The sequence below is a fragment of the Trichoplax adhaerens genome, genomic scaffold (genome assembly GCF_000150275.1).
Source record: "Trichoplax adhaerens TRIADscaffold_2 genomic scaffold, whole genome shotgun sequence".
Classification (NCBI taxonomy): domain Eukaryota; kingdom Metazoa; phylum Placozoa; class Uniplacotomia; order Trichoplacea; family Trichoplacidae; genus Trichoplax; species Trichoplax adhaerens.
The window spans coordinates 9,063,991-9,091,016 of NW_002060944.1; the positions used below are offsets into that span (position 1 = coordinate 9,063,991).

At 31.2% G+C, this 27,026-nt stretch overlaps 1 protein-coding gene across 1 annotated transcript; it reads left to right on the forward strand.

Annotated features, from left to right (window-relative positions):
- Window positions 1-3,703: 3,703 nt before the first annotated feature.
- On the forward strand, window positions 3,704-8,243 carry TRIADDRAFT_53924 (uncharacterized protein; the record flags this gene model as incomplete). Its single annotated transcript, XM_002109633.1, has 11 exons — window positions 3,704-3,775; window positions 4,417-4,476; window positions 4,650-4,733; window positions 4,940-5,010; window positions 5,260-5,398; window positions 5,589-5,693; window positions 5,853-6,011; window positions 6,901-7,086; window positions 7,606-7,785; window positions 7,879-8,018; window positions 8,162-8,243. The coding sequence occupies 11 exons, from the start codon at window positions 3,704-3,706 to the stop codon at window positions 8,241-8,243; spliced, it is 1,278 nt and encodes a 425-aa protein (XP_002109669.1).
- Between the last annotated feature and the right edge of the window lie 18,783 nt (window positions 8,244-27,026).

Consider the following 27,026-nt stretch of genomic DNA (forward strand, 5'->3'; position numbering starts at 1 on the left):
TGGAAGTGATTACTTACTTGCTATCAAAAGGCGCAGGTATACGTTGATCATAGAATAAGCAGCATAAGTATTTGCGTCGACATAAGATACAAATTCCAATTACCTAATTAAACTTTCTGGCCGTAAATTAAACTAAGTTCTACTTTATTCATCCAATACCATTCAAAAAGAAATCGATGCTGTTGGTGGTAAATTAAATAGAACACCGTTGATGATGGCGATCCATCTCAATCATTACCAGGCTGTGTGTACATTACTAGATCATGAACCCGATGTTTGTGTAAAAGATAATCATTTCCAACAGATATTGCACATCGTAGCACAGCAGGGTAATGTTGAAACAGCAAAGGTTTGTTGCTATGCAACTTATAGTAATATGCCAACTTCAGTTTTAAAGTCCTACAACATTTCCAGTGATAAGTGTTTGAATTGATTGCGTTCTGTATCAGTCACGTTCTTTTCACAAATATCCTTAATTTTTTAAATAAGCGATGTGGAAAATGAAGTAACATTATTTTATCTCTGTAATCGAATTATAGCTCCTACTTCAATATTTAAAGGAATTGGCTATACAAGCATCATTCCTAGATGATGTAGATAATGAAAACATGACAGCTTTACATTATGCCTCAGACAAGTGTCATTATAATATCTGTACGCTACTAGTAAGTCGAGAGGAAAGATTGGATATAAATGAGCCATAGAGTGATTTTTAATTATAATTTAATGAAATTGGCGATCATCAATCTTATCTAGATTGAGCATGGATGCCAGCTTTCTTTGGCTGCGTTAGATGGATCTACGGCACTTCATTTAGCTGCATATCGGCAAGATGTGCGATTAGTACATCTATTCCTAAGTAAAGGTGATTTATATCTTAATAGTTTGTCTGACACTTTGATAAATTTTTATAAAATCAATTGCTTAATTTTAAAACTAATTCCAAATTTTTCAATAGCAAATAAGCGAGGAAAATCATCACTAATTAACTGCCAGGATAAAGATGGTAAAACAATATTGCAAATTGCAGTAGAAATGAACAACTATGAGGTATTTTTAATGCAAATGTGACTGTTGTTCTTTACTATCACAGCTAAATATAAGTGCTTTACTTAGTTTATAAAATATTGATCCAACTAAAGACCTAAAAATATTTATAAATTAGTATATGAAATCATTCTACAAAATTATAGATTGCTAAATTGTGCCTGAGCTATAACGCCGATCCAAACTTTCGCAATAGTGATGATTTCCAAACTTCCGATTTGGTATTAAATCGTTCTGATTTCTAAGTTAATCAAGTCCCCTACTTTCATCAACAAGTGCATCCCTATCTAATCAATCTTTACAAATTCAATATCAATTGCATAGAATACAGTAAGATCAGTCCTACATGTAGCCGCCATTAATGGGCAAATTGACTTGGTAGAACTACTTCTGCAGCATAAAATGCCCATAGACACCGTTGATAGCACAGGAAGAACAGCAATGCATGGAGCTGTTATAGGCAAGAATGTCGAAATGATTGACTTTCTTCATGCAAAGGTATTTATAAGATAGTGTAAAAGAACTCTATTGATGCCATTATTCAGCAACCATCTTTTGCAATCTCTCAATAATTAGTGTAATTTACCAATAAATTGTATTGCTTCAGATGAGTTTATAGTGTTGAGGGAATTCATTAATTTTACAGGACAATAAGTATGGTTTAATAGTGTCATCGAAGTGCATTGAATTAGAATTTATTTTAACTTTAACGTAGATACGAGTTGTTCTCCATAGCACATTAAAAGGTATGACATTATTGATTTAGTAGAGCGCCTACTGAGGCCACTGAAAGCAATATATACAAGCGAATGCTAGTACATATTACAAATAATTAATTAAACAATCTTTGCTAATCTGTTTAGTTACTCTATTCATTAAAGAGCTTATTTTTACTTAACTGATTTATCTTATTTGTTCTTAAAAAATCAATCGTCATTATTAGGGTCTTTACCTAGATTCGATATGCCAGCATGGTCTTACTCCATTGCTAACTGCAGTTAAGAAAGGATTCGCTGACATAACTAATAAACTATTAGAGCTTGGAGCAAATATTAAAGTTCTAGATAAGAATCAACAAACTTGTCTACACTATGCTATTCAGCATGAGGATTCTTCTATATTACAACTCTTACTAAAGGTGGGTAATTCTTCGCTCCATTAAAATGGATAATCCTGCATAAATAGGCAGCACTAGATTCTAACCACCCTTCAACATCTACATACTACGTACTCGTATATTTCATTTTAGAATGGTGCTAAGCAATTAATCAATTGTCACGATGATGAAGGAAATACCCCATTATTGACATCTGTTCACAGCAAGAATAGCAGGGTAGGCAAATTACCTTCTTTTACGATAGAATTCCAGCAGTATCAGCTATTACTATTCAGAATTTTCATTCGGAATAGCAATCTTAGAGCGATATAGCTTACTTGCAGTACAACAGTTCTTGATCAACGTCTTACCTTCTTGAAAATAGGCAATTGAAATCCTATTAAATAATGGGGCTAATTTAGCGATTGTTAACAATAATGGCGATGGATATCTGCACATCGCTGCTGCTAGAAATTTCCATAATCTCATCAAAACCTACTGTAATATTGGTAGCATTAACGTTAACGTTAAAAACAAAATTGCCAAAACGCCGCTCCATATTACTGCTGGTCTTGGCCATTTGAAAACCCTGCAGACTTTGCTTGATCTTGGAGCAGATGTTAATAACTGGTTAGTCTTCTTCTATCTAAATTAATTAATGAGAATAGTATTAGATGTCCATCAGAATCGGTAGCACATATTTAAAATCGTCTTCTTTCCGATATATCCAAATGCAGAAATTGAATAAAAATGATATAAAGCAGCTAATTTTGAACAACTATTATTTTAGTGATATTTTAGGAAATACCCCTCTGCATGAAGCCGCCAAAGCTAACCAAACCGAAATCGTTAAAATTTTGCTAAAGCAAGGCAGCTATGTCAATACAACCAATAGAAAAAGGGTATGTTAACTGCAATAGACTTTCCATTAGCTTTACTTAGGTAATCACTTTCTTATTCAATTCAATCTTATTGAACAGGAAACGCCTATTCATTTAGCTTGTGCTGAAAATGCAATCCAAGTAGTCCAGATTTTATTAGCAGCAAATGCTGATATATCTATCAAAAATTTAAGAAGCCAAACTTGCTTTAATACAGCAGTGGAAAATAATTGCAAAGAAGTAGCATTCCTATTGATCGAAGACAAGAGGTAAAAATTTTTTTAAAGTTACTGCTAATAGGCTCCACTGTAATAAATCGAAAACTATACCCTAATAAAATATACTAGCAAAACCCATGGAAATCTCACAGATTATATTATAATTTTAAGTTAATAGAATAATCTCATTATTATGATTTGATAATTGAGTTGATTCTAATGACAGTGGACAGTTCCAATTTTTAACGATTTACGCATCGATTCGCGTATATCTAGAATTATTTCCACCACACTCGATTTTACTAGGGTAGCTTCAATTTCGATTTTCGCTATGCTTGATATAAGAAACACTATAAAAATGATATTTTTCTTAACTAACCTCAAACTCTTCAATGCATTGAACAAATATTCATTCAAAGTGAACCCATAACTAAACGTAATATTTCAGATGGCAAACAGTGATGGATTGCCGCGGTGAAGATGGATATACACCCATGAAACAGCTAATAGAAAAGATGCCCGTAGTTGCTGAGGTAATGGAAGCAGGATAAATCTAAACACAGCAATTACAATTACTCGAATTCAGATATAGTTATGGTATATCGGTGGTCTAGGATAGCCAATAGAAATCGAATTCAACCTCTCTTTTCAAGTATAATTTCTAAGGATGCAAACAGTTTCACTAAAATATAGTCATAATTGGTCTTAAATGTTAGCATTTGGACTATTAAGTAATGCATGGATCTAATATATACTCTATAATTCTCCCAGTTTGCACGTTCAACCTACTTGACATAAATTCTATTTTTACATCCTTTCCGTCTAGTACAACAGTTTCGTTCTACTATTAAAAATTAATCTATCTTGAATGTTAATATTTTACTTTTAGTTTACGTCAAGATAAAATTTATTTTTATAATTTTTATATAGCACAACAGTCTCCTTCTACTATTAAAGATCAATCGGTCCTGAATATTAACATTTAGACTAATAAATAATGCACACATGCATTATATAGTCTACAATTTTTCAAGTTACCTCTAATTTACTTGACACCAAATCTATTTTACAATCTGTGGCCTAGTACAACAGCTTCATCCTGCTATTGCACTAACTCTTAATCGAAGCGGTAACAATATTTGGAATCTACTTATACGTATCATTTTTTAACTAGGCTGTTCTGGATCGATGTGTAATTTTATCAAATCATCCAAGAAATCATCCAGATTCCTTTGTAAGCTAACCTACCTACTGTAAATAGGTTTATACTAATATCTAATAATTTTCTTTTAGCCATTGAGATAACTGTTATGATACGAGGCTCCAATTATTATGCATCTTGATTAAAGCAAAAAATAAAATTGGCATGGAAATTGATATGTTGTATTATTTTTTAATCTACTCCAGGTTACTTTTAATTATAAATACATTGAATCGCCACCCCAAGAGACACAATTGCGAGAAGTTAAAGATTGCTACTTGTCCATTTCGGTAGGTTAATATAACCTATTCGTCAAATTTAATTTAGTATTCAAGAGATCGGCCACAGCATCACCTAATTTTAATTGATTATTGGATCAATAAATAAATGATGTCCAGCCTTAAATGATATTTTGACTAAGCAAACAACAAAATATCACTGTAAAGTTTAAGCCAATAGAGTAATGCTAATTGCATCCATTTTTTATACTCTTTAGAGTATGGTTGAATATAATCGTGAAAAATTATTTACTCATCCCTTAATCATGGCTTATCAGCGACATAAATGGTTCGTTACAATTAAACTGCATTTTAAATTACTGACACTATCCAGCAGACTATATAATATACCTAATCATCATATATAGCCATCGCTAGTTTACTTGAATAGTTTTATTTCCTCTAATGGTCAAGATACCGTAGCTACTTTATTAAATCTATGCCTATTCAGCAAATAATCTACCATTTATCTATAGTCTATTTCCCAGTATTGATTCAGGCAGAAATACTAAAATCATCTTGCTATTCTTAATCAAAGGAACAGCGGGCTAGGATTACGATTTTATATGGAATTAGTTAGCTACTTTATCATCGTTTCATTGTTTTCTATCGTTATGGGACTTGATCTAATCTGCAATACAAATAATAACGCAACTTATGTCAATAATTCATACTTGGTAAGAAATTAGAGAGAATAGTAATTATATTACCGAGTATTATATAACTTATATAGAGATAATGTCAAAACTATCTAGAGACAATATTCTCGTGACCAACCATTGCATTTGTGCTATTTAATTTAATCGCATCAGAGTTTCCAAATTAAAATGTTCAAAATTTTAAAATACTTCATCTTTTTGTTGATAGGATTGCAGAACTGTCCCGCAATCTGTAATCAGCAGCTCACCAGTGGTTATTGTAGTTCTTGGTTCCTTAGTTTTCATTGGTCATTTAATTGCTTTTTTGGCTCGTGTAAGCTATAAAATTCATCCTGATTTATATCTGCGAAAAGAATAGTATCTCTACTAAAGATTAATTTTTCAGCCGTTTCACTGTAGCTGTACTTCTATCTTCAATGAACATTTTTTTATCAAATTAAGTTTCTCCGTTACTACTTTAAAATTGTTATAGCCATACGAACGTATTAAAAATTTCTCCATCAACTTTATGGAAATGTTCATTGGGCTATTCTCCGTTGTTTTTGGCATACTAGCTATGGTTTACGGAAGCAATGTCATTAATTCGCAGCTAGGCGCTGTGCTAGTTTTTTTGGCATTAATGGTTATTGTCGTTAGTTTGCAGAGGTAGACAGTCCTATGAGTTGTAAATGCTAAAATTAAATATGTATAGCACTTGTAACATGTATTTGAAGACTAAAGTGAAATATATGTTGATATTACCTATTGACGATTACATTCTGCGTTCTAGAGCCGATTTTTTAGGTCAATATATTGTCATGTTCATAGCGGTGCTGAAAACTGTGCTCAAGGTCATGATTTTGGTCATGATTATTTTAATAATATTCGGTATTTCCTTCCAACTTGCCTTCAACGCAACAAATGTTAGTCATATCCATAACTTCTAAGCAAATTTCTGTATTATTTATAATTTACATGATTGCAATACAACATAAATTAAGTCGATAAACGTAGACAGATATTGAGTTTAATTCCGGTATGCGAGCTATCTCTAGGATAGTATTTGATACTGATCATATGGATAGCATAAGTTAAACCTAGGTAATTCTATATGCTTTTGGGAACCTTTTCAAATGTGATCTTAATATAAGTTTTACTAGTTTCTAGCCAAATTTATAAACTTTATCCGTTGTCATTACTCTAGCTAGTATTGCTCTAATAATTAATGTCGTGATCGCCTCATATCAGGCAATCCTATCTATACCGTAGTCTGTTTTTGTTATAATAAGCAACGTGAATGCAATCCACGTGCTTTAAAAATTTTCCTTATCAAGAGTTTACAATCAGAATGGGCTAAAGCATAAAATTTTACATAGCTATGGCCGTTTATTTAATATAGTGTGTAATTACAGTATGTGTCTGCATTAACATCACGGTATACTATGTCATTGACATAATTGCAATTCCATTCATTCTTACTAATAACATAGCATAACCTAGATCTTTGAAGTTTAAAACAATTTATATTATCAATCTACAAGATTGCTCCATTTAATGAAATTGTCACGGATTTCCTTGGCCTATTTGTCATGTTTACTGGAGAAATTAGTTTTTACGAAATATTCGCTCCAAAACTGCGTGGTTTACCAGCTGCACACCTGTTAGCACTAAGCTTTCTCCTGATAGCTTTTGTAGTCCTTCTAAATGTCACATTGGTAAATTTATTGGTTAGTAAAGTCCTGCTTGCAATATTGAATTGGCACGATTTATATCAGCATATGTAGCAACTTGCGAATCGATTTATAATCTAAACTTTGCAAGACTAATTTCAGTAACACGTTAAGTACTGCCAGTAAAAAATCAATAATCTTAGAGTGCACCTATTATCCATTAAATTATATAGCCTTTATCAAATTTGCTATCTATATGTCTATAAATAAGCAAGAAGCTTCTGCAAATGTTACTAATGCTAGCATTTAATACAAATCAGCGTGCTATTCCGTCTAATAACGTTAAAATTCTACTTGTAAAAATTTTACTATACTAAAATATATCCGTTGTCTATTAATTGCATAGCCTTTATTCGAATTTACCATTCTCACCACTATGACTTAAGCAAAAAGCTTCTTTGAATGTTACTGATAGTAGCTTTGTAACTTAAATTAGCATGCTATTACATGCTTTGCTATGCAGGATTTATTGATAACCGATGACTAAAATATAATTTCGCTTCTTTCACCCTATAGATTGGCTTAGCTGTCGGTGATATTCACGAACTACAAATGCGAGCTAATTGCTCCCGCATCATTAATCAACTTGTCATGATTTATGAAAAGAATAATGATGAGATCGATTATTTCAGAAAATCTCTCTACAAACCGATGTCAGTTTATCAAGTTCGTGGGCCAAAAGGAAAGTTACGAAATGTGGGTTATTCTAATATGCATCAAATACTTCAAATTATCATGCAAATTCTATTTTAATCTAGCTGACAAGGTCTTACACTATTTTTTATATAGTTTATTTGGAGAAACATATCAGGCAGAGCGTTGATTATAAAGCGCGTATTTGATCGAATTAAAGAAAAAGAAAGTAGCAAAGAAATGTCCTATGACTGCTCAGGAGATCATGACTATGACATGCATGACGCCTATTATGAGTAAGTTGTAGCATATCTACAAGCTAAAGCTAATTATAACAAATTTTAACTATACAAGAATTCATTCCAAATTAAACAGAAATTACATATTATTCACGTATGGACTTATTTTCATCAAATTTTAATTATTATTCTTACCTTAGACACAAGCAATTAAAGGAATCGATTACTGAATTAAAAAAGATGGTGCAATCCATTGCTGCTAAAGTTAATGCCGAAAATTAAAGAAAATACCTAGTACCTTATCTAAAGTTTTAAAATTTGTAAATACTCAAAGAAGCATTAAAAAATTTCCATATTTTTAACGATTACCAGGAATTAGCAAAAAAATGAAGTTGCAGTTATCTTTAGCACCGTGACAACATCATATTCGAAATAACTCTAAGCTAATGAAAGATACCGCCATATTGCGTATTATAATCTATATCTAAAAACTGGAATCAAAGCAGCTAGGGCAATAACGTGTTTGAATTATAAAATAAGCAAACACTGATGTTTGCTACTTTAGTAATTTAAGGTTATCAACTTTCACAGGCCTGTGAAATATTATATTCAATATTCTATATTACAAAGTTCCGGTTTAATATACAGTAAAAGGAATATTTTATTAATCATTGAGCAAAAGTTACGTATAAATTAATCAAAGATTTCAATCATAGCATCTACTTCTAGAATAGCTCTGAATATATATTCCAGTATAGAGAATGATACTACGCTACAAGCTCTACATATCTATCGAATAAAAATTTTAAACACGGCCACTAAAAAATAAATATTTTTGGGTGTTCAGATTTCCAAAATTAAATTATCCATGAATACTATACCTTCGATAGTTTATTTCCCACCTCTTGGCTATCACCTACTAATCTTTAATTACAATCCATAGAGACATCTACATATGATACGTTAGAATTTAGTCATTAATTGGTTATCATTTGATTTTTGCACCCACTTAAAAACAATTTATTAAGGTAATATATATATATAGTAGATGATGCAAACAAAGTATGACCATGATTGCACTACATGCGTAGGGAGCCTTAACTAGACTTTGATTTGATAGTTAGTAGTCTATATCAACATGTATACTTTGTTGGAAGAGGATACAATGAAGTAGTAGATTACTTGAGTACTTATTTAACACTAATTTGATTTACGGAGTCTTACATCAACGTATTTGTTATACTATAAATAAATTATTCGGCTGCATGGACTGTTTATTACGTTTTCTTTCCTTTCTATTACATATTTTTATATCTATAAGCCCGCTAGTAATAGTTTCGTATTCTCGTAGCGATCATTAAACTAAATGAGGTTTGCTTAAACCAATATTTAATCATTTTAAATGGTTATCCGAAAGTAAATATCTGTTTGGTGACAGGTTATAGGTGATACCAATCATTCAAAGTTCATCTAAATATACAGCTACGATGCCACTTTGAACCATTCATAAATTATGGATTCTAGGCAAAGGTAAACGATATTTTCTCCTTACCCCATACAGTAGAGTGTACATTGGTAGGAAACAACGACTCGTGTTCATATTTATTTATACAACAATAATTCGAACTTTCTTACACACCTAAATGTATCTAAAGTAATAAAACAATAAGAAATTAATATTCAAGAATGATTGGTCTCAGATGAATTGTGGTCGGATGGGTGCTTGCAAAGAAAACTTTCATCTTAAAGTGTATTAAGATTGTAATTGCCTGTTGTTTATACTAGCAATCAGATAGACTGCTATGATCTAGGTTATATTTATTGCTACAATCTTTATCTCTACATGTATTCTATCTCTAATAAATTAATTTAGTTGTAATAGTGACAGCGTTAATTATTTTATTTTACTTTACGATAGCTAACACGCTGCTCTACTGGAACTTTTTAGCACTTATAGTCTATAATAAAGAATCTATTTTCTTACTCAATGCACTGGTGCAAATCTCTAAGTAGCTGCTCAATTTACTTCCGCTGAATCATCAAACCATCCATCATACATCCATCCAATGATATACTTATGTACATGTGTTGATCCTCTTACCTTAATGAGTGCACGGGTTTACTTATCGTAAGCTGTTCCAACATTATTTGCCGGCCATTTTACCATCCAATATGATTCGATATCCCTCACTAAATCACCAAGATTCTCAAAAATTATACGCTATCAGACGAGATAGAAATAAAGTTTTGATAATCCAACCCAATCAACAACCGGACAAAATGATAGATGATAGCCAAGATGATGATGAGAATGATGAATTTACCGTTCAATATTCAATGCAGCCACAGTTGAATAAACCAAAAAAGTCAAACGTAATAAGTGCTTCGATTAAAACAGCATAGATTCAACAGTCCTACTAATCTATCAGGTAAGATAGGGAGTTTCCATTGATTAGTATATCCGGGCCTTAGTCTGTACAGCATCAAATTATAATTGATCCTATGCATATATATAATAAGTAAAATAAACTAGATAGTTTAGGTTGGGCTGACTGTATTCCTTTCTGTAATTATTGAAGTAAATTTATCTTTTCTTCTATAAGAGTCAGTAATTCAAAGGCAAACCTTCACATTTTCTCGCAGTACTTATTTCTAAACATCAAAATGTTGTGTAGTTTATTGACTTGCTTCCAACTCATACGCTTAAGGTGCTTTTAGTCAATAAAGTTTCTAATAATTTCCCATCCAATGCCTTCATGATTATAATCTATCCTAATTCGAGGGGAAAAACTCATTATTACAAACAAACTGATGACATACTAGTTTATCTCCTTACAATTCATTCTCGACTCCTAATAATTTAATAGTAAAGTATGATCATAAAAACTTTTAAACTGATTTATTCTCAAATCTAATGTTGATAGCCCAATACTATTAAATGAACCTCAATATGAAACTGCTCTATTTTTTCAAAATAAGTTGGAATTACTTCAATTTATTAATTTGTAAACCAGTACTTATGACTTAAAGTAAACCATAATCATGATCATAATGGATTTCATGCAGCTATAGACTTCTCAAGTATATAAGGCTAGCTTGTAATTTTATATACTAAAGTAGAATACATTCTGGTGAAAACTAATTTGATTTCCATCACATATCATGCTCATGATATTTTGTCTACTAAATCATTTATCTTTGTACACTATATAAAAAGCACAGTTACTTGTTGGAGAAGTACAATTAACACTTTATAAGCTTGTGTTATTAATAGCTTGAAGCACACTGGATTTAATTATTAATCCGCCCTATAAAAGTGAAAATTTTACTCATATATAATACCTAAAAGACAGGCTTTAACAATTTCTATTTTTAATTTATAAATATTGACTTGAGTTGCAAATTCTTTGATCACAGATAGGATACAAAGCCATGAAAATTATTTATCTGTATAACAACATCTAGATGATGCTTGAGAAAGTATAGTGAATTTTTGCACTTTGACTTATTTGATAACTTGAGCTGCCTCCTTTTAATAATAAATTACCTCTACAGAAGTGAAATTAGCTCATGTCGTCCAGGTCAAAATAACAGTTATTAAGAAAACGTAAACATACTAGTTTTTCAAGCTGTGTACCAAGAGCTTGAATTATATTTTATATTTGTAAATGAAGACAACATGCATGAAAATGATTGATTTATTCTTTTTAAACTATGTTATGAGCAAACAGGGATAATCCGACGTTTAATTTGATCAAACAAAAATCGAGAACTATTGCACCCCTCCTTACTACACTAAGATAGCATTTTATTTGAAACCTAAGCCTAAAAGGATAAAATTGTGAAAGGCAACCCATAAAATTAGACGTACTATATGGTTCTAATAACAGGTAGAAACTCTCTTACTTTAAGCCAGATTGACAAGTTCTCAATCATAATGGTAGGCTATTACAAAATAACAATTTTATTTCAGTAATTATATTAGATAATGACTTCATCGATGTCTACCTTATTTGATTATGAAATAAATCCGTATTGATCTAAAGTGGATGATAGTGCTATACTATGCGATTCTAATACCTAGTAGAAACTCTCTTAGTTTAATATAGATTAACAAGTTCTTAATCATAATTTTCGTAAACTAAGAAATAGCAAGCTCTATATTAGAAGATACGTACACATTTATCGTTGTCTAGCTTAGTTGAGGATAAAACTTCATATTTATCTAAAGGTGTATTTATAATAAATTAATTTTATACGAAAGCGATACTTGCTACATAATTTAAATTTAAATCTCAAATCCTATAATGTACTCAAGCTGTTTAGCTTACTGATATTATATTATAACTGGAAACTACAAGTAAGACTTAGCAAAGGAGAGCAGTGGCAACAAATGTTATCAAGAAGTGAATGAGTCATCAATTTACTATATAATCTAATAAAGTTTATAACGAATTCTTTAGGAAAATTTCAATGTGAAATATGAAAGTTAAATAACCATATGGCTACTGCTGATAAAAACATATGAATATGATAGATTCGATTCCTACATGATTTTTTATACTGATAATGACTCAAGTTGAAAACGCGGGTAGCATGCAATGTATCAAATATTTAAACTCGATTTTCATGTCATCTCAAACAGGTTTCAATGCAAGGTTAACTGTCAATCCTATTATGTACTGTGAATGGTCATATAATTTCATTAAGGATTTTTGGCGATCCAGTATAGAAGTGCAAATCTTTTATAATGCAAAAGAATTTCAATAGATTGTTCATTCAGATATTATGCATATCAGTAATTTCGTAATACAAAGTATACAATCCATTTGAAATTTCAAGATTCATTCTAACAGAATGGAGCTCTATATAGGTTAACCTAACCAATAATCATCTATATATTTCGTGTATGAGCTAAGAAATTTTTAGTTAGATCAAGAGAAAAGGAAGAACGTTAACGTAATATGAAAAATTAATATGATGTTTAGCGTATTAAATACACAAACGCTAGCATTTCATAGAAGTTAATATTTTAGCTATGAAATATTGTAGATAAGATTAGGAATTACCGTTTGGGAGCTACTCAATTATTTTTATGTATCAAAACGACCAATCAAGCATCTTATAGATATAAACAATCTGTTTGCTAATATATGTTCACCTAATAAGATATAGCATATCCCAATCTACGTAGTCTAATATGTATTAGAACCAGTTTAAACGGATTATGCAATCCCTCCTATACCATATAATTCACATTTCTATGGCAGATATCTATGAAATTATATTTAGAATTTTATTTCTGAAATATTTACTTTTTAAGCTTATAAATATTACACCAATTATAGAATGTTATTATAATGAAGCAATACATGCTTCGAGAATCCAGCATACGGTACTGGTGTGACAAAATATCGTTCGATGAATACTGTAAAATATTTTAAATACTATCCATTTTCTGACTTAAACGGTTTGTCTGCAATCTATGTAATCTACTACGAATTAGAGCCAGTTTAAACGGATTGCACAATCCCTGTGCCTTTGAGTTTAACATATTCATGCTAGCTATCCCATGAGTTGACATTAGAAATTTTATTTTTGAGACTTTTACTTTATAAGTTGACAAATACTACTTTAATTGTGTTACATTATTGGTTAAAGGGAAATATTAAATGTTATGACATTAGATTATACAGCACTGCCAGGGCAAAGCGTGAGCGTCGTTTAATAACCGTAAAATTTAAAATACATTTTCTGATACCAATAATATCCAATGACCTTATAAAATTTTAACTAAATTAAACTAGTCTAATTCATCACTGCTATCTGACTAGTCATATATTACACCCTTCGTAAGGTACCGATTTAAATCATGATCTCTATTGTAACATAAATGAAATAGATTTTAAAATTATCTTTACACATTCGGAAGTGACATCATAGAATAAAGTTCTCATAATTTAATATCATTCGATTACGTATCCATCAGTTTATTGCCTAAATTCGATTTATTCTGATCCACTGATGATTATTTAGGCTATGCCATCCTAATCGATTGTCATAATTATTAATAGACTGATTTAATTTCAGATTTTCTTATAGACTATTGCAAACACTGAGTAGTACTTATAATCTAGAATTTTGTTTGTTTATACTGATAGATAGGAGAACTAATCTGTCGAACATTGCTTACAACCTGTAAATGTAAATTTCGAGTAAGAAATCATTTTAGCATTCTTTTCAAATTTAAGCAGCAAGTAATGAATCAGTACGACGATTTTTAAGTAATAGCATCATGTAGACTAAAAAATTGCATGAATCTACGACTTAAATTGAAGAAAAAGAAATAACTCAAGGCAATTTCTGTAAATTATTGGCTATTCAGGGCATCGGTATCTTAATCTTCTATAGCACAACCTCAAACACCTTGAATTTGCAATTCTTCTATGTCATAATGACGTGTATTAATGGTTGCTATAGCAAATATGACGATAATATACCACCAAAGGAGATTCTAATCTTAAAACAATTAATCTAATCTCATGGGTAGGTAATTATATTTAACAATAAAGTAATTGTTGCTGACATGATTGTTATCAACATGTCAATTTTTATGCCTTTGTTGCTATAATAATTAACCATCAATTACGTTAGATAAATACGTATTATCATCGATGATACTAGTTCCGAAGGTTATTAATCCTATGCATATAACAAGTGGTAGCAAGGGCTGTTCAATATTGATTCTAACCGATCTGAAATCATAAATCACCTCTTATATAATTACTGATTTGTAGTATTATTTATGAACTTAAATCCTTTCAAGCAAAAGCACCACCACTACAGGCGTAATACTATATCATCACCAATATTTCTCATCGGATAAACAGACAGATTTCTGATGATCTTATAATGAATGGTCAATAGTAAAGTTCAAGGGAGAAGTGGATACTTTCTTAATTCTAATTACTTAGTCGATTGTACAACCAGACCATTTAACGAGACCTAAGATATATTTTGTGTCACACATTAGTTATTCAATAAGTTTTGTCTCAATTGGATCGTTTAAATTATAATTACATGAGATGATCAAGCCAATGAGAACTATCGACGAGGAATCTATCCATCATCGGTCGAGGAACGGCCTTACTAATGGTAAAAGAAACGCTTTTGAATTACAAACGACAGCAGAATCGATATCGAATCACTCCTCTATAGTGGATGATGTCGATATAAAAGTGCTTAAAAGTTCAAAAATTAAAAGAAATTTTCGAACAGGCTTTAGACGAGCATCTATCAGAAACAATTTACAAACCGAAATTCTTCCTGTACACCAGGCAAGTCATTTACATGTTACATTAATTTCTATTACCCAGGTGTTACGAGCTAGGAATAGCCCTAACACGCAACAAAGATTTGAGAGGGTGAGATCTACCCTTTACTACTGCTATTTGGAATACCAGACAGTTGGTATTCCAAGGCAGATAGAGTTTAACGTAGGGAGATCATCAAGACTTACTAGAAAATCACAATCTAATTTATTGTCGGCGAACTCGCCGTTTATATAGGTTTCGGACCTGAAACCGGTTTAGCTACACAAGTCACCTCGTCTATTAGAAATTAAACAAATTAATACCCTAAAAAGTTTCTATCTGTACAGATTAGATACAGTCTAATCCTATTAAATTTACTGTAAGCGTATTAAAATAATCAATGCTTATTATTAGTTTAACAGATACATATATATAGCTATCCTATTAAGACATTTTCTCTAAACTTAGGAATTGTACTTTGAACTTTAACAACTTGGAGGTGATAGATATAGTCGAGTTTAGCTGGTTGTCAACTACTATTTTAGTCTATTTAATCATAAATTAAGGATATCAACTGTTAACCACTAAAATTACAATTAAGGAGATCGCAAAACATTTCTGAGATATAAACATATATATAACGTAACATAGAAATAAAGTATACGTCACGAAGACTACTTTCGTGACACCAGCCTAGCTTATTATAATATCATCTTAAGTATTGCCAAGTTAACCTATGTAGAACCTGTATTATTTCTATTCTTACTTTAAACGAAAATGAACAAGTTGCAGCTCTATAGTTCAACGAGTTTTAAAGTCTTTTCGTCATGAAATGATAGCTATATAATTTTTCCTCTAACTTCCATAATTTGAATAGTATTACAGTTTTAGAAATAGATTTAATCCGTCTAATTGCGTCTACTATCGTCGAAAATATAATAGAGTTATCATTAAACCTTCTTGATCGCTGCGATCAACTAATGACAGGCTTTTACCTCTATTTTTAGGCTTGTACAAATGGAAGATTAAAAACTTTGCAGGAAATCTTAGACGAACACTTTGAATATGCAAAAAATTCAATCACTGACATTGTTAATACGATTGATGATAATTTAATGACCCCTTTACACTATGCCACCATACATGACCATATCGATGTCATGCAATATTTACTTTCCAAAGGAGCAGGTAAATCATTATTATAAGAAATTTTATATAGCACATTCAATTTTATTTCTTAATACTTCTAATTTCAATCACTAACGTAGCTTTGATCTTCAACTTGTAACCTATAAAATACACTAACGACCTTTTATTTCTTGGTTATGTTACATCATGTTGTAGACATTGATGCTCTTGGTGGTAGACTAGGTAGAACACCCATACTTGTAGGTACAGAGTTCAATCGAAAAAATGCCGTTCAAGAATTACTAAATCATGATCCTGATATGTCAATCAAAGACAGTAACGGTCAACAGATATTACATATTGTTGCACAGCAAGGAAATGTTGACTTAGCCAAGGTAAGCCTTAACTATCATGACAAATTAAAGCACTACTGTAGTATTTATACCCTATTCAGATAGGGTTATTCAATTCACTTTCTGGTTAAGAATTATATCTTATAAACTGTAAGCTAAGAAATAATTATTATTGCCCTATGTAGCCGTTATTCTACCAATTTCTATAAATTAATTTATTCATCCAAAATATCCAGTAACTAATTAACAGACCTTTTTACTTAGAATAATATCTCATTAATTTCTTAAACTTTTCCAGTATAGTTAGTTAGTAGTGCATAGCAGTAGAGTCTATAATAATGGCAAGCCTTAAATTTGATCTTGACATCATGAAGCGGCGGTAGTGATCAGAAAACTAATTTCTATGTACTGACCGACAACATCCATAGTCATTAGCTAAAGGATTCGGTTGTACAAATTGTAACAAGTATAGAATATTTCTACAGATATAGTAACATACAACAAACAAATTATACTTCGAAAACCACGATTTTTACTCTCTGTTAAAATAGTGCAAAATTAAAATAGAATCAACTAAAATAGTTACCGAACAAACTACCGTTTAGATCATGAAATTCGATCATTACCTTTTATAGCCCTATTTTCTCTTAATCATAGGAGCACTTTTATATTTTCAGATTATTCTACAAAAACTAGTAGAAAAAGGATTGGCATTTGTTAACGATATTGACGATGAGCATAAGTCTCCTATCCATTTTGCTGTTGACCATGGTCGGTTTGGGCTAACTGAACTACTGGTAAGATAGTTGTTATGATTCAATCTAAATCCTCAATCTATCTCCAACTCAAGCTACAATATGACCTAGAATTGCTAATCAACGTGAATTTATAATTAAAAAGATCCAACATGGTGCCCAATTATGTGTAGCAGCTGATGATGGAAGTACACCTCTTCATTTAGCAGCTTACCGCAAGGATTTACGAATAATGCGATTGCTTCTCGGAGCAGGTCTGTCATTACAATTTATTCGTTTCACCTAATTATTGCCCTACACTACAGTCATTCCACTTGTACCTTCGTAGTTATGTACCATATTAATGCAGTAGTTATAATGAAACTCATATTTCAGCATCTGATAATATCCTTAATCATTAAATAATCGCTTAAATTGAAGTCCTTCCTGTTACATTTTTAGAAAGTTTGATGATGCTAAAATTTTAATTATGCTAAATAAATTAATCATTCGAAAGCAATTGTTAAATTTAATTTAATCATAAACTACTAAACGATTTAGTAGATTATCCTTCAGTTCATCACTAGGTGACATTTCTACCATTATTAATGTCAAAGTAGTTGAGATTTTCCATCGAAGGACTTTCAAATTATGGCTAACAGAATTATATCGTTTTATTTTCAGCACTTTCATTAAACTTCTCTATTCTGATTCCACTTGATACATCATTAAATAGCATATTGCTTGATTCTAAGGACTAAATTTAAATTTTAAAGTGTATTTGTCTCAAAATCAGTAGATATAGCATAATAATACTTAAGCATATTGATATCTCGTTCTTACTTCTCATTTAGTCGAAAATCAAGGCAAAAAAGGCTATCTCAATATTTTCGACAACGAAGGCAAAACAGCATTACATATCGCAATAGAAATGAATCATCTTGAGGTAGCAAATTTGAATTATAATGAATTTCGAAGTGACTTTATAAACGATGTAGAAACTAAAGCTCTTAGGAATTCTTTAAATTTGTTTACTGATAATAAAAAGAGCTCAAAAATAGCAAATTCTCGATTTAATTAGCCAATAAACAGTAGATATTTCAACACTAGCAATATTCAGTCTAATAATTGAATTTTAATATCCAAATATTCGGAAGTGCAATTTTTTATATGTCTAGTTACAATTTCATGATCTCTTAAACTAGATGGTTAAACTATGCCTGAATTATGGGGCCAGCGTTATGCAAGAGGTAAAACATTGATTTCCTAGTTCAGTTTTCAATATTTAATTATATTAACCTTGCATGAATTGAACAGTATCTTAAACAGGAAATTGATAGCATGAAATATTTTATGTTAGAAAGCTAGAGTAATCAATTTCTGCGTTTATTATTTATAGAACAATTTAAAGCCATTGATCCATATAGCAGCTATCAATGGAAGTATAGAAATAGCAAAACTGCTTCTACAACATCATGTACAAGTTAGCGATCAAGATAATCGCGATAGAACTGCGTTGCATCATGCAGTACTTGGATACCAAACAGAAATGATTCAATTTTTGCATAGTGAGGTACTCTAATGTGCGAAATTTGATATATTATTTAGATCAAGACTTAGTAGTTAAGCCATACTAATGCTTTAGCCTTAAAACAATCCTATCGTTCTACCTAATTGGATGATGGAATAACAGAGATTCACCATTAAATGGTATAATAAATGCAAAATTTATTTTATTACATATTGTGCTTAGGGAGCTACTCTTGAAAGTTTGGACGAAGAGTGCAAAACGCCCTTTTTAACCGCTGTTGAGAACGGTTTTGTAAACGCCACTGTAGTATTACTGAACTTGGGAGCGAATATAAGTGCAACAGATAATAAAAACAGAAATTGCTTACATTATGCCTGCCGTCATCGAGATTCAACAATCTTAGCAGAACTATTCAAGGTATTTGAGATTATAAATTACAGATTATTTAGCCAAGCTGGCTATTACCATCGCTGTTCAATTTTATGTACTGATCCTATTCGCTTTAATAACTCTACTCTAGTATGGAGCGGCAAGTTCAATTAATTATCACGATTTTGAAGGCTGCACACCTCTTCTTGCTTCGGCATCTACAGGAGATTTACATGTAGGCTTGATCAACTGTTAAATCACAATCTCTTTGGCTCTAATATCAAATAAGTTAACTTGATGTAGCTTAGAGAATAATTTTTCGATATCTTCGCCAACATTGTTGTAACTGTTTCAGATTATTAATACTCTACTCGATAACGGTGCCAACTTGACAGCCGTCAATAAAGATGGGGATACTTTACTTCATCTTATCGCATCCAATAATGGTCATGAGTTAATAAAACCTGTGGTCAATTTAATGAATACCTCAATCAATATCAATAACGGGTACGGTAAAACGCCACTTCATCTTGCAGCACAAGCTGGTTATTTAAATACAGTTAGAATACTACTGAACTGTGGAGCCGATGTCAATAATAGGTATGAAAAACAACCGTTCAAAATAGCCCATAATGTTAAATAAAAATTTTTTAAAATGCATTCTCCATGAACGACAGTCCTTGAATCATGTTTAAGCACCATTTGTGTCCATATATGTATAATTAAAGATATTAAGGTAAATGATTAATTTATTTCGACTGTCAATAGTGATATATATGGCAATTCCGCACTGCATTATGCTGCAAAAGAGAATCGATCAGAAGTAATGAAATTATTAATTGAGCATCATTGCAATATCAACATTACCAACAGAAGAAGGGTAAGAATCTTCAAACTGTGAGACAGCTAGCATTTTATATGCGTTAATGACTTGTTGTATATCATCCCTAAAACAGCAAAATAAGTACCCACATTAAGGGAGTGCTTGTGACCATTTCAGTCTGAATAGTGTGATAAAACCTAAAATTTATTGCTCCATACTTATTATATACTTAGATTTCTAACTTTAGGAATTTTAACAGCTACTACTTGTAACAAGAGCGCTATATTACTATACGAGTATATACCAACTTGTATCAAAATTGGATACTATTTATTAGGATACACCTCTCCACTTAGCCAGTAAAGAAAATGCTCTAAGCGCTGTACGAATTCTTCTAACGGAAGACGTTAACGTTGCCATTAAAAATGTCAAACACCAGACTTGTTTAGACATGGCTATAGATTATGAAAATACCGATGTTGGCCTAGAATTGATTCGCGATAAAAGGTAAGACAAGCACATCATCATAAAATTTTTAGATATCTCTGCTATACCATACTAATGAAGCTTTTTGTTATGATGAATCTTCAATAATGAATATTCTAGGTGGCAAGAATTGATGGATAGTAACAACAAAATGGGTTATCGACCAATGAAACGTTTGATTGAGAAACTACCAGAAGTTGCACAGGTACTGAATTAATCAAATATAGTAAACTGTCAGAGGTACAATTTCGCTGCCATTTCATATAATCATATAACCATCAAATATTTGTATACTATATATGCTAATTACGAAATTTCATTAAATTAGGCGGTCATGGATCGCTGTGTAACGCGCTCAAATCATCCACCAGATCATCCTGATTCATTTGTAAGATCAAAATCTTATTCTTACCTTAATTTAATAATGAGCACCACATCTAGCTATCCAGATAGATATCTATATAGACATGGTTGTGTGATGTTATGATGTGGTATTATTGCTATCATTCAGTAGTGATAGTCCTATGAAACTTTACATATTTTAAGAATAAACATTGGAGACAGTAGATTAAATAGCCAAAGCAAAAAATTATAGCAAGGCATTATTAGGGATTTAGTGATGCCAATAGAATTTCTACTCCATGATATGCTCTATAGCCTAGGATGATTGGCATTAAGAATCTTAGCCTAAGAGCGTTAAATAATCTATCCCCAAATATGCAATAATAGTCGTACTGAAGCGTCTTCAGAAGCTATATTTTAATATCGCTTTTATCGTTTTTATACTAGGTCACTTTCAATTACAAATATCTTGAATCATCTCCACATGATCCAGAAAGCGTAGAAAGTCAAAAAAAATACCTTGCTGTCTCTGTAAGTACTGTGCAAATTCATGATAGCACTGACACATGCTGGTATTTCATTTGTATACTTTATTTGTAAGCTTAAATTGCAAAGTTGATTCAATAATGATTGGAATTGATTTCCAGAGCATGGTAGAACACAATCGAGCCGATCTTATCTTACATCCATTAACAGTAGCCTATCGAATGCATAAATGGTAACATCTACTAGCGTCAGCATTTAATTTTGCTAATGACTGGTTTATAATGAAAACTATTAACCTATATTGTTTCCTACAGTACTCACTCTATTTCATTCCATTATTTGATAGGAGAGGGCCATCTGGATTTTTATTCTATCTTCACATTTTTATTTACTTACTCATCGTAACTATATTCGTTACTGGACTTGCAATCGATTTATTATGTAATCCTACTGCCAACAGAACAGACAATGTTAGCGCATTAGTAAGTCAATCGAATAGAAACTACCGTATTTTAAAAGCATAGTAAGAATATAATTATGCACACCATGCAAAAAGTCCCAAAGTCGGAAATTATTCATATTTTTAAATCAAAGGATTTTACGGCATTTTGGAATTACAATACTAAATATGCATATACCTATAAAATGCGACTATTACGGTACTAGTGAAGAATACTGATCGTTTTACTTCTATTTTTAATAGTCCGGATGTGAGATTATTCCCGTCGATTTCGCCAGACAAACACCATTTATCACCTTAGCGATTGGCATAATCATTTTCGTAGCACATATCATTAGCTTCATATACACGGTAAATCTTTGGATATATGTAGAGAACTTAACATATCAACATCCATTTTAAAGGCAATTTAGAATTTCATCTTCAGTACCTCATATTTATTACAGGTTTTTAGTCTACTTAAATTAATATCGATACCAGATAGATTAGCCATCGTAATCATTTCTACATTAATGAACGCTATGAAAATTGAAATACAATTATCAACCTAATCCTAATTTTAGCCGCATTGCTATCTCTACGTTTACTTTTCATTTGGAAGGTACTGGTAGACGATCAAATTTGTTCCTAACAATCTCTGTTCTATCTACATTTTAGCCGTACGAATTTGTTAAGAAACTATCGTCAAATGTAATGGAAATGCTTATTGGTTTGGTGGCAGTAATTTTTGCAATTCTATCCTTAATTTACGGCTCAAACATAGTTAATGCGCAAGCGGGAGCCATTCTGGCATTTACAGCCATGTTGACGCTTATTTTAAACTTACAAAGGTAATCGATCGTCATGAATTTATTTTAAAATCGTATTTATGAAAGGTTAAACTATTTTAATAAATTTCAACTCGATTTATTTACATTTATTACAGCACAAAGATATTTGGCCAATATATTGTTATGTTTTTAGCAGTATTGAAAACTGTTTTACGCGTGATGGTATTAGTTATCATGGTCTTAGCAGTATTTGGTATATCATTTCAGTTTGCATTTAATGCTACACAGGTGCGTAAATTTGAATTATTTTACGCAATTAACAATTATAAATCTCTTTGAAAGTCGACAATTTTAACTGAGTAAACACTTTGTCGGCTCCATATGAGGTACAATGGACGTAAAATAATATGTAGAGGATCACCGTCTAAACTGAAATTGAATAATTTTGTCTACAAGATTATCCCTTTCTCCGAAGCCCTTACCGCCATACTTGGAATGTTTGTCATGTTCGTGGGAGAAATCAACTTTTATACTACTTTTGAGCCAAGAATGCGCACTTTAAGTCCTGGTCATTTGGTAGCCATTGCAATTCTTATCTTATCATTTATGATCGTGGTCAATATCACTCTATCCAATTTATTGGTAAAATGATAGTTATAATTTTTAGTACGTTATCTACGATCGTTCTACAATGCTTCGTCTATTTTAACATCATATCATCTTCATGAACATTTGTGATAGATTAATATTTCAAATAATTAATGATTAAGAAATTCTAATTATTCGTATTTCGCCGGCTTAATGATAGTAAGCAATCAAAGCCTATAATATCTTAGTTATAATGCAATTTATAAGCATTTAAATACAAAATACAATTTTATAAGTAAAATTCGGTTACTTCATGCCTGTATTACGTAAATTGATTTATAAGATTTCAGCTAGCTAAGGAACTTATTTGCATTTACATTCGAACAGATTGGCCTTGCCGTTGGAGATATTAACAAATTACAAAAGGACGCGGAATTAGCTAGTGTTACTCAAGAGCTTGTCATGATTTATGATTGTCACAACCTTATCCCTTTATTTTTAAGAAAAGCATATTATAAACCTATCCATGTCTTCAAGGGAACAGGACCACAAGGGAAATTAGCTAAAGTAAGTCCACCGATCTGTGCAGTTTATAAAATTCATGGCTTCGAAAATTTCTTGATCCAAGCTCGCCAAATTTCTATCCATAAACTGGATAACATTATCTGTAGTACTCCTGATGGTAGCTATTCTATCGTGATAGTTCTAAATCGATCAGGCTTTCTATTGTAACATTCTAAGGTTATCAAGCTTTTCGAAGTATTTTTTTAATGTTAACCTAGTTGATATTTAACTTTTAGGGTATTTTTTATTGTGATATTCTTAAATCCTTTTCTACTATTTTACAAAGCATTTCAAGATTACAGAAAACTTGTAATGTACCTTCGTAAACTGCAACACTTGCAATAAAATTTTCTTTAGTGTACACATCTTCCTCAATGGTTTTACGTCTATTCGATTTAATTAAATTGCAGTACTCTTTGTAAAATGGTTAATATTAATGTAGTTCTAAATTTCTCTTATTTTTAAGTTTAAGAGTTGTTTCACCGGCTAAAACCTATTTCGATTATATTTCTAATAGTATATGTGGTCTAGAAATTCACAACGAGCATCACTTCTTGACTGCGTTAAGGAACAGCTGACTAAAACTCATCACCAATATCAAAACTTAGCGCAAAATTTTTCTGAAGATAAAAAGTAAGTTTAATTATTAATGGACAATCTGATGTTGCCTCTCATATAAATTAATAGATCAGATGAAGAGCACTGTAATGCATTCTTCATGTATTCGTATATTTATAGTTTACGGTTCCTTAGATAATTCTACCATTCGACCAAGATTTGATCTTGATTATTGTAAATTTTGATACACGCAAAACCTTTAAACAATTATACTCAAAACTAGTTTCTATATAAATAATAATTGAGTAAAGCCGTAAGTTTAATTACACAATTTAAAATTACTAGATCCAGATTACTGTTTGACTAATTCTTTGCGACTCATGACAGACTATTTATCATTAATCTTTGATAGAATTAAAGTCTGTCCAAGATTATAAGTTTTTATCAATTATTATTTTAGAACTGCATCAGCTATGTATGATCTTGTTAAAGAATTAACAAAACAAAATGAAACTTTCAAAAAGGATAACGAATATCTTAAAGAAATGATTTATTCCATTGCTCAGAAAGTTAATGCCATATCACCTACCCAAGCACAACCCATTTTACCCGATGTGTGTTAATTATTTATTACTCTTGCCTTCTATAGGACACAAATTACCTTGACTTTATTATGTAATAAATCCAGTAAATATATTGTTACTCCAACACATAAATTATATCCATAAATTAAGCAAGTTACTCAATAAAAAATTAGACTATGTTGTTACAACCGGGATAAATTCTAGTATACTGAGAACTATTACAAAATAGAATAATATTGTAATTGCTACCTTTAACGGTGAACGTCGTTATATGATATGTGTGCAACCTACACTAAATATTGTATATAGATAGATATAGTTAGCATACAAAAAATACTCCCGATTTAAATTATTTCAGTATTTATTATGGCTGTAAAAGCGAACATTTAGTGGTTTATTAACTTTCACTAATCGTAGGAGGTGTCTCTAAATGTATATATCTATTTATTTACATTGCTCGCTACATGTTATCTATGTAATTACAATACACTTGTTAAGCGGATTGCTTTCCAAGTCTAATATAATACGGAATATGCATAGATCAATTTTATAACGCTTGGCGTATCCTCAATCATTCATAAGTTATGAGCTCGAATTTATATATTTATATTATTCTATAATCGCGAAATTGCCAGGTAATTCTTATAAACTATTTTCATGAGTTATCCATATTTATAACGATTACTTGCTGTAATATCTGATATTACTATTGCAATTATCATAAAATGTTAACGTTAATAAAGATTCGGATCATAATGATTAGTAAAATTATGGATAAAGAAACGTATTAGAACTACCACCAAAGATTTTTTAAAGATAGCAATTTCTATCTCAAGAGTTCATTATCGTTCTTATAGACAATGAATAACTAGAGTTTGCATTAGATCAATCGTTATTGAATAGTAACGAAATGACTACTTTAATTAGAGATAAAATTGAATACACAGAAATGTGAATAATCGCTTTGGTAACGTTGTGCTTATCCTTAATTTTTATAAGTTGTGAGCTCGAATTAATGTATTTATATTTTGTAATCGCGATATTGCCAAGCATTTGATACAACTTTTATGGTTAAAGTTATCCATATTTCTCACGATTAATTACTGTAATATCTGATCTTACTACTGCAAATATCATGTAACACTAACCCTAATAAATATCCTGACTACAATAATTAGTAAATATTATCCACCAAATGAACGTATTAGAAAGAACAGCAAATATTTTAAAGATAGCGACATCCGCCGTATCAAATGAGCCAGTTATCTTTCTTGTAAATAATGAATGATTAGATTCTACATTAGATGATTTAGCTATTACATGGTAACGAAATCATATTATTTAGAGACGAAATGGAATATACATTATCACTATTTCTTTAGTCTGCGGAGTTGTCCATAGAACTAGTTTACCAGGATTCTTATGTACTGTGGATCATACATTTGTAGTTCACTCTGAAAGTTTACCTACTGCATAACAGATTTGTAGTAAAGTGACTCTGCGCACTACTTTGGTGAACTATATTTGGCTAGTCTCCCCTAATTCAAGCGTTCACCACAGGATTTTTGAGGCTATTGCCAGGGGTAATAGCTCATCTACACCAATAAGGTTAATATTACTTTAGTTGTGAGGGAAGTGCGTAGTTTTATCAATGCAAATCAATGCAGAAAAGGAAGAACGAAAGAATCGATTTCACAGATCGGGGCCAGATGCTTATATAGCTTCGGGTCCGCTAGCTATGCGCTTGTACTTTTAAAAATATTGCAATTTTTATAAGCTTTACTCCAGAAGATTTAGACTATATGGCACAGTATGGGTTTAGGTCCTTACAAATAACATCCTTTAACAACATACTACTCATCCAGTAGTATGCTCGGAGCTCTGTGCATCCCTTCCTTGTTCATACCTCATGGTACTACATTCCTTCATTTTGGATGCAGCACCTAGCTACCATACAGAACCTCTCATCTCATATA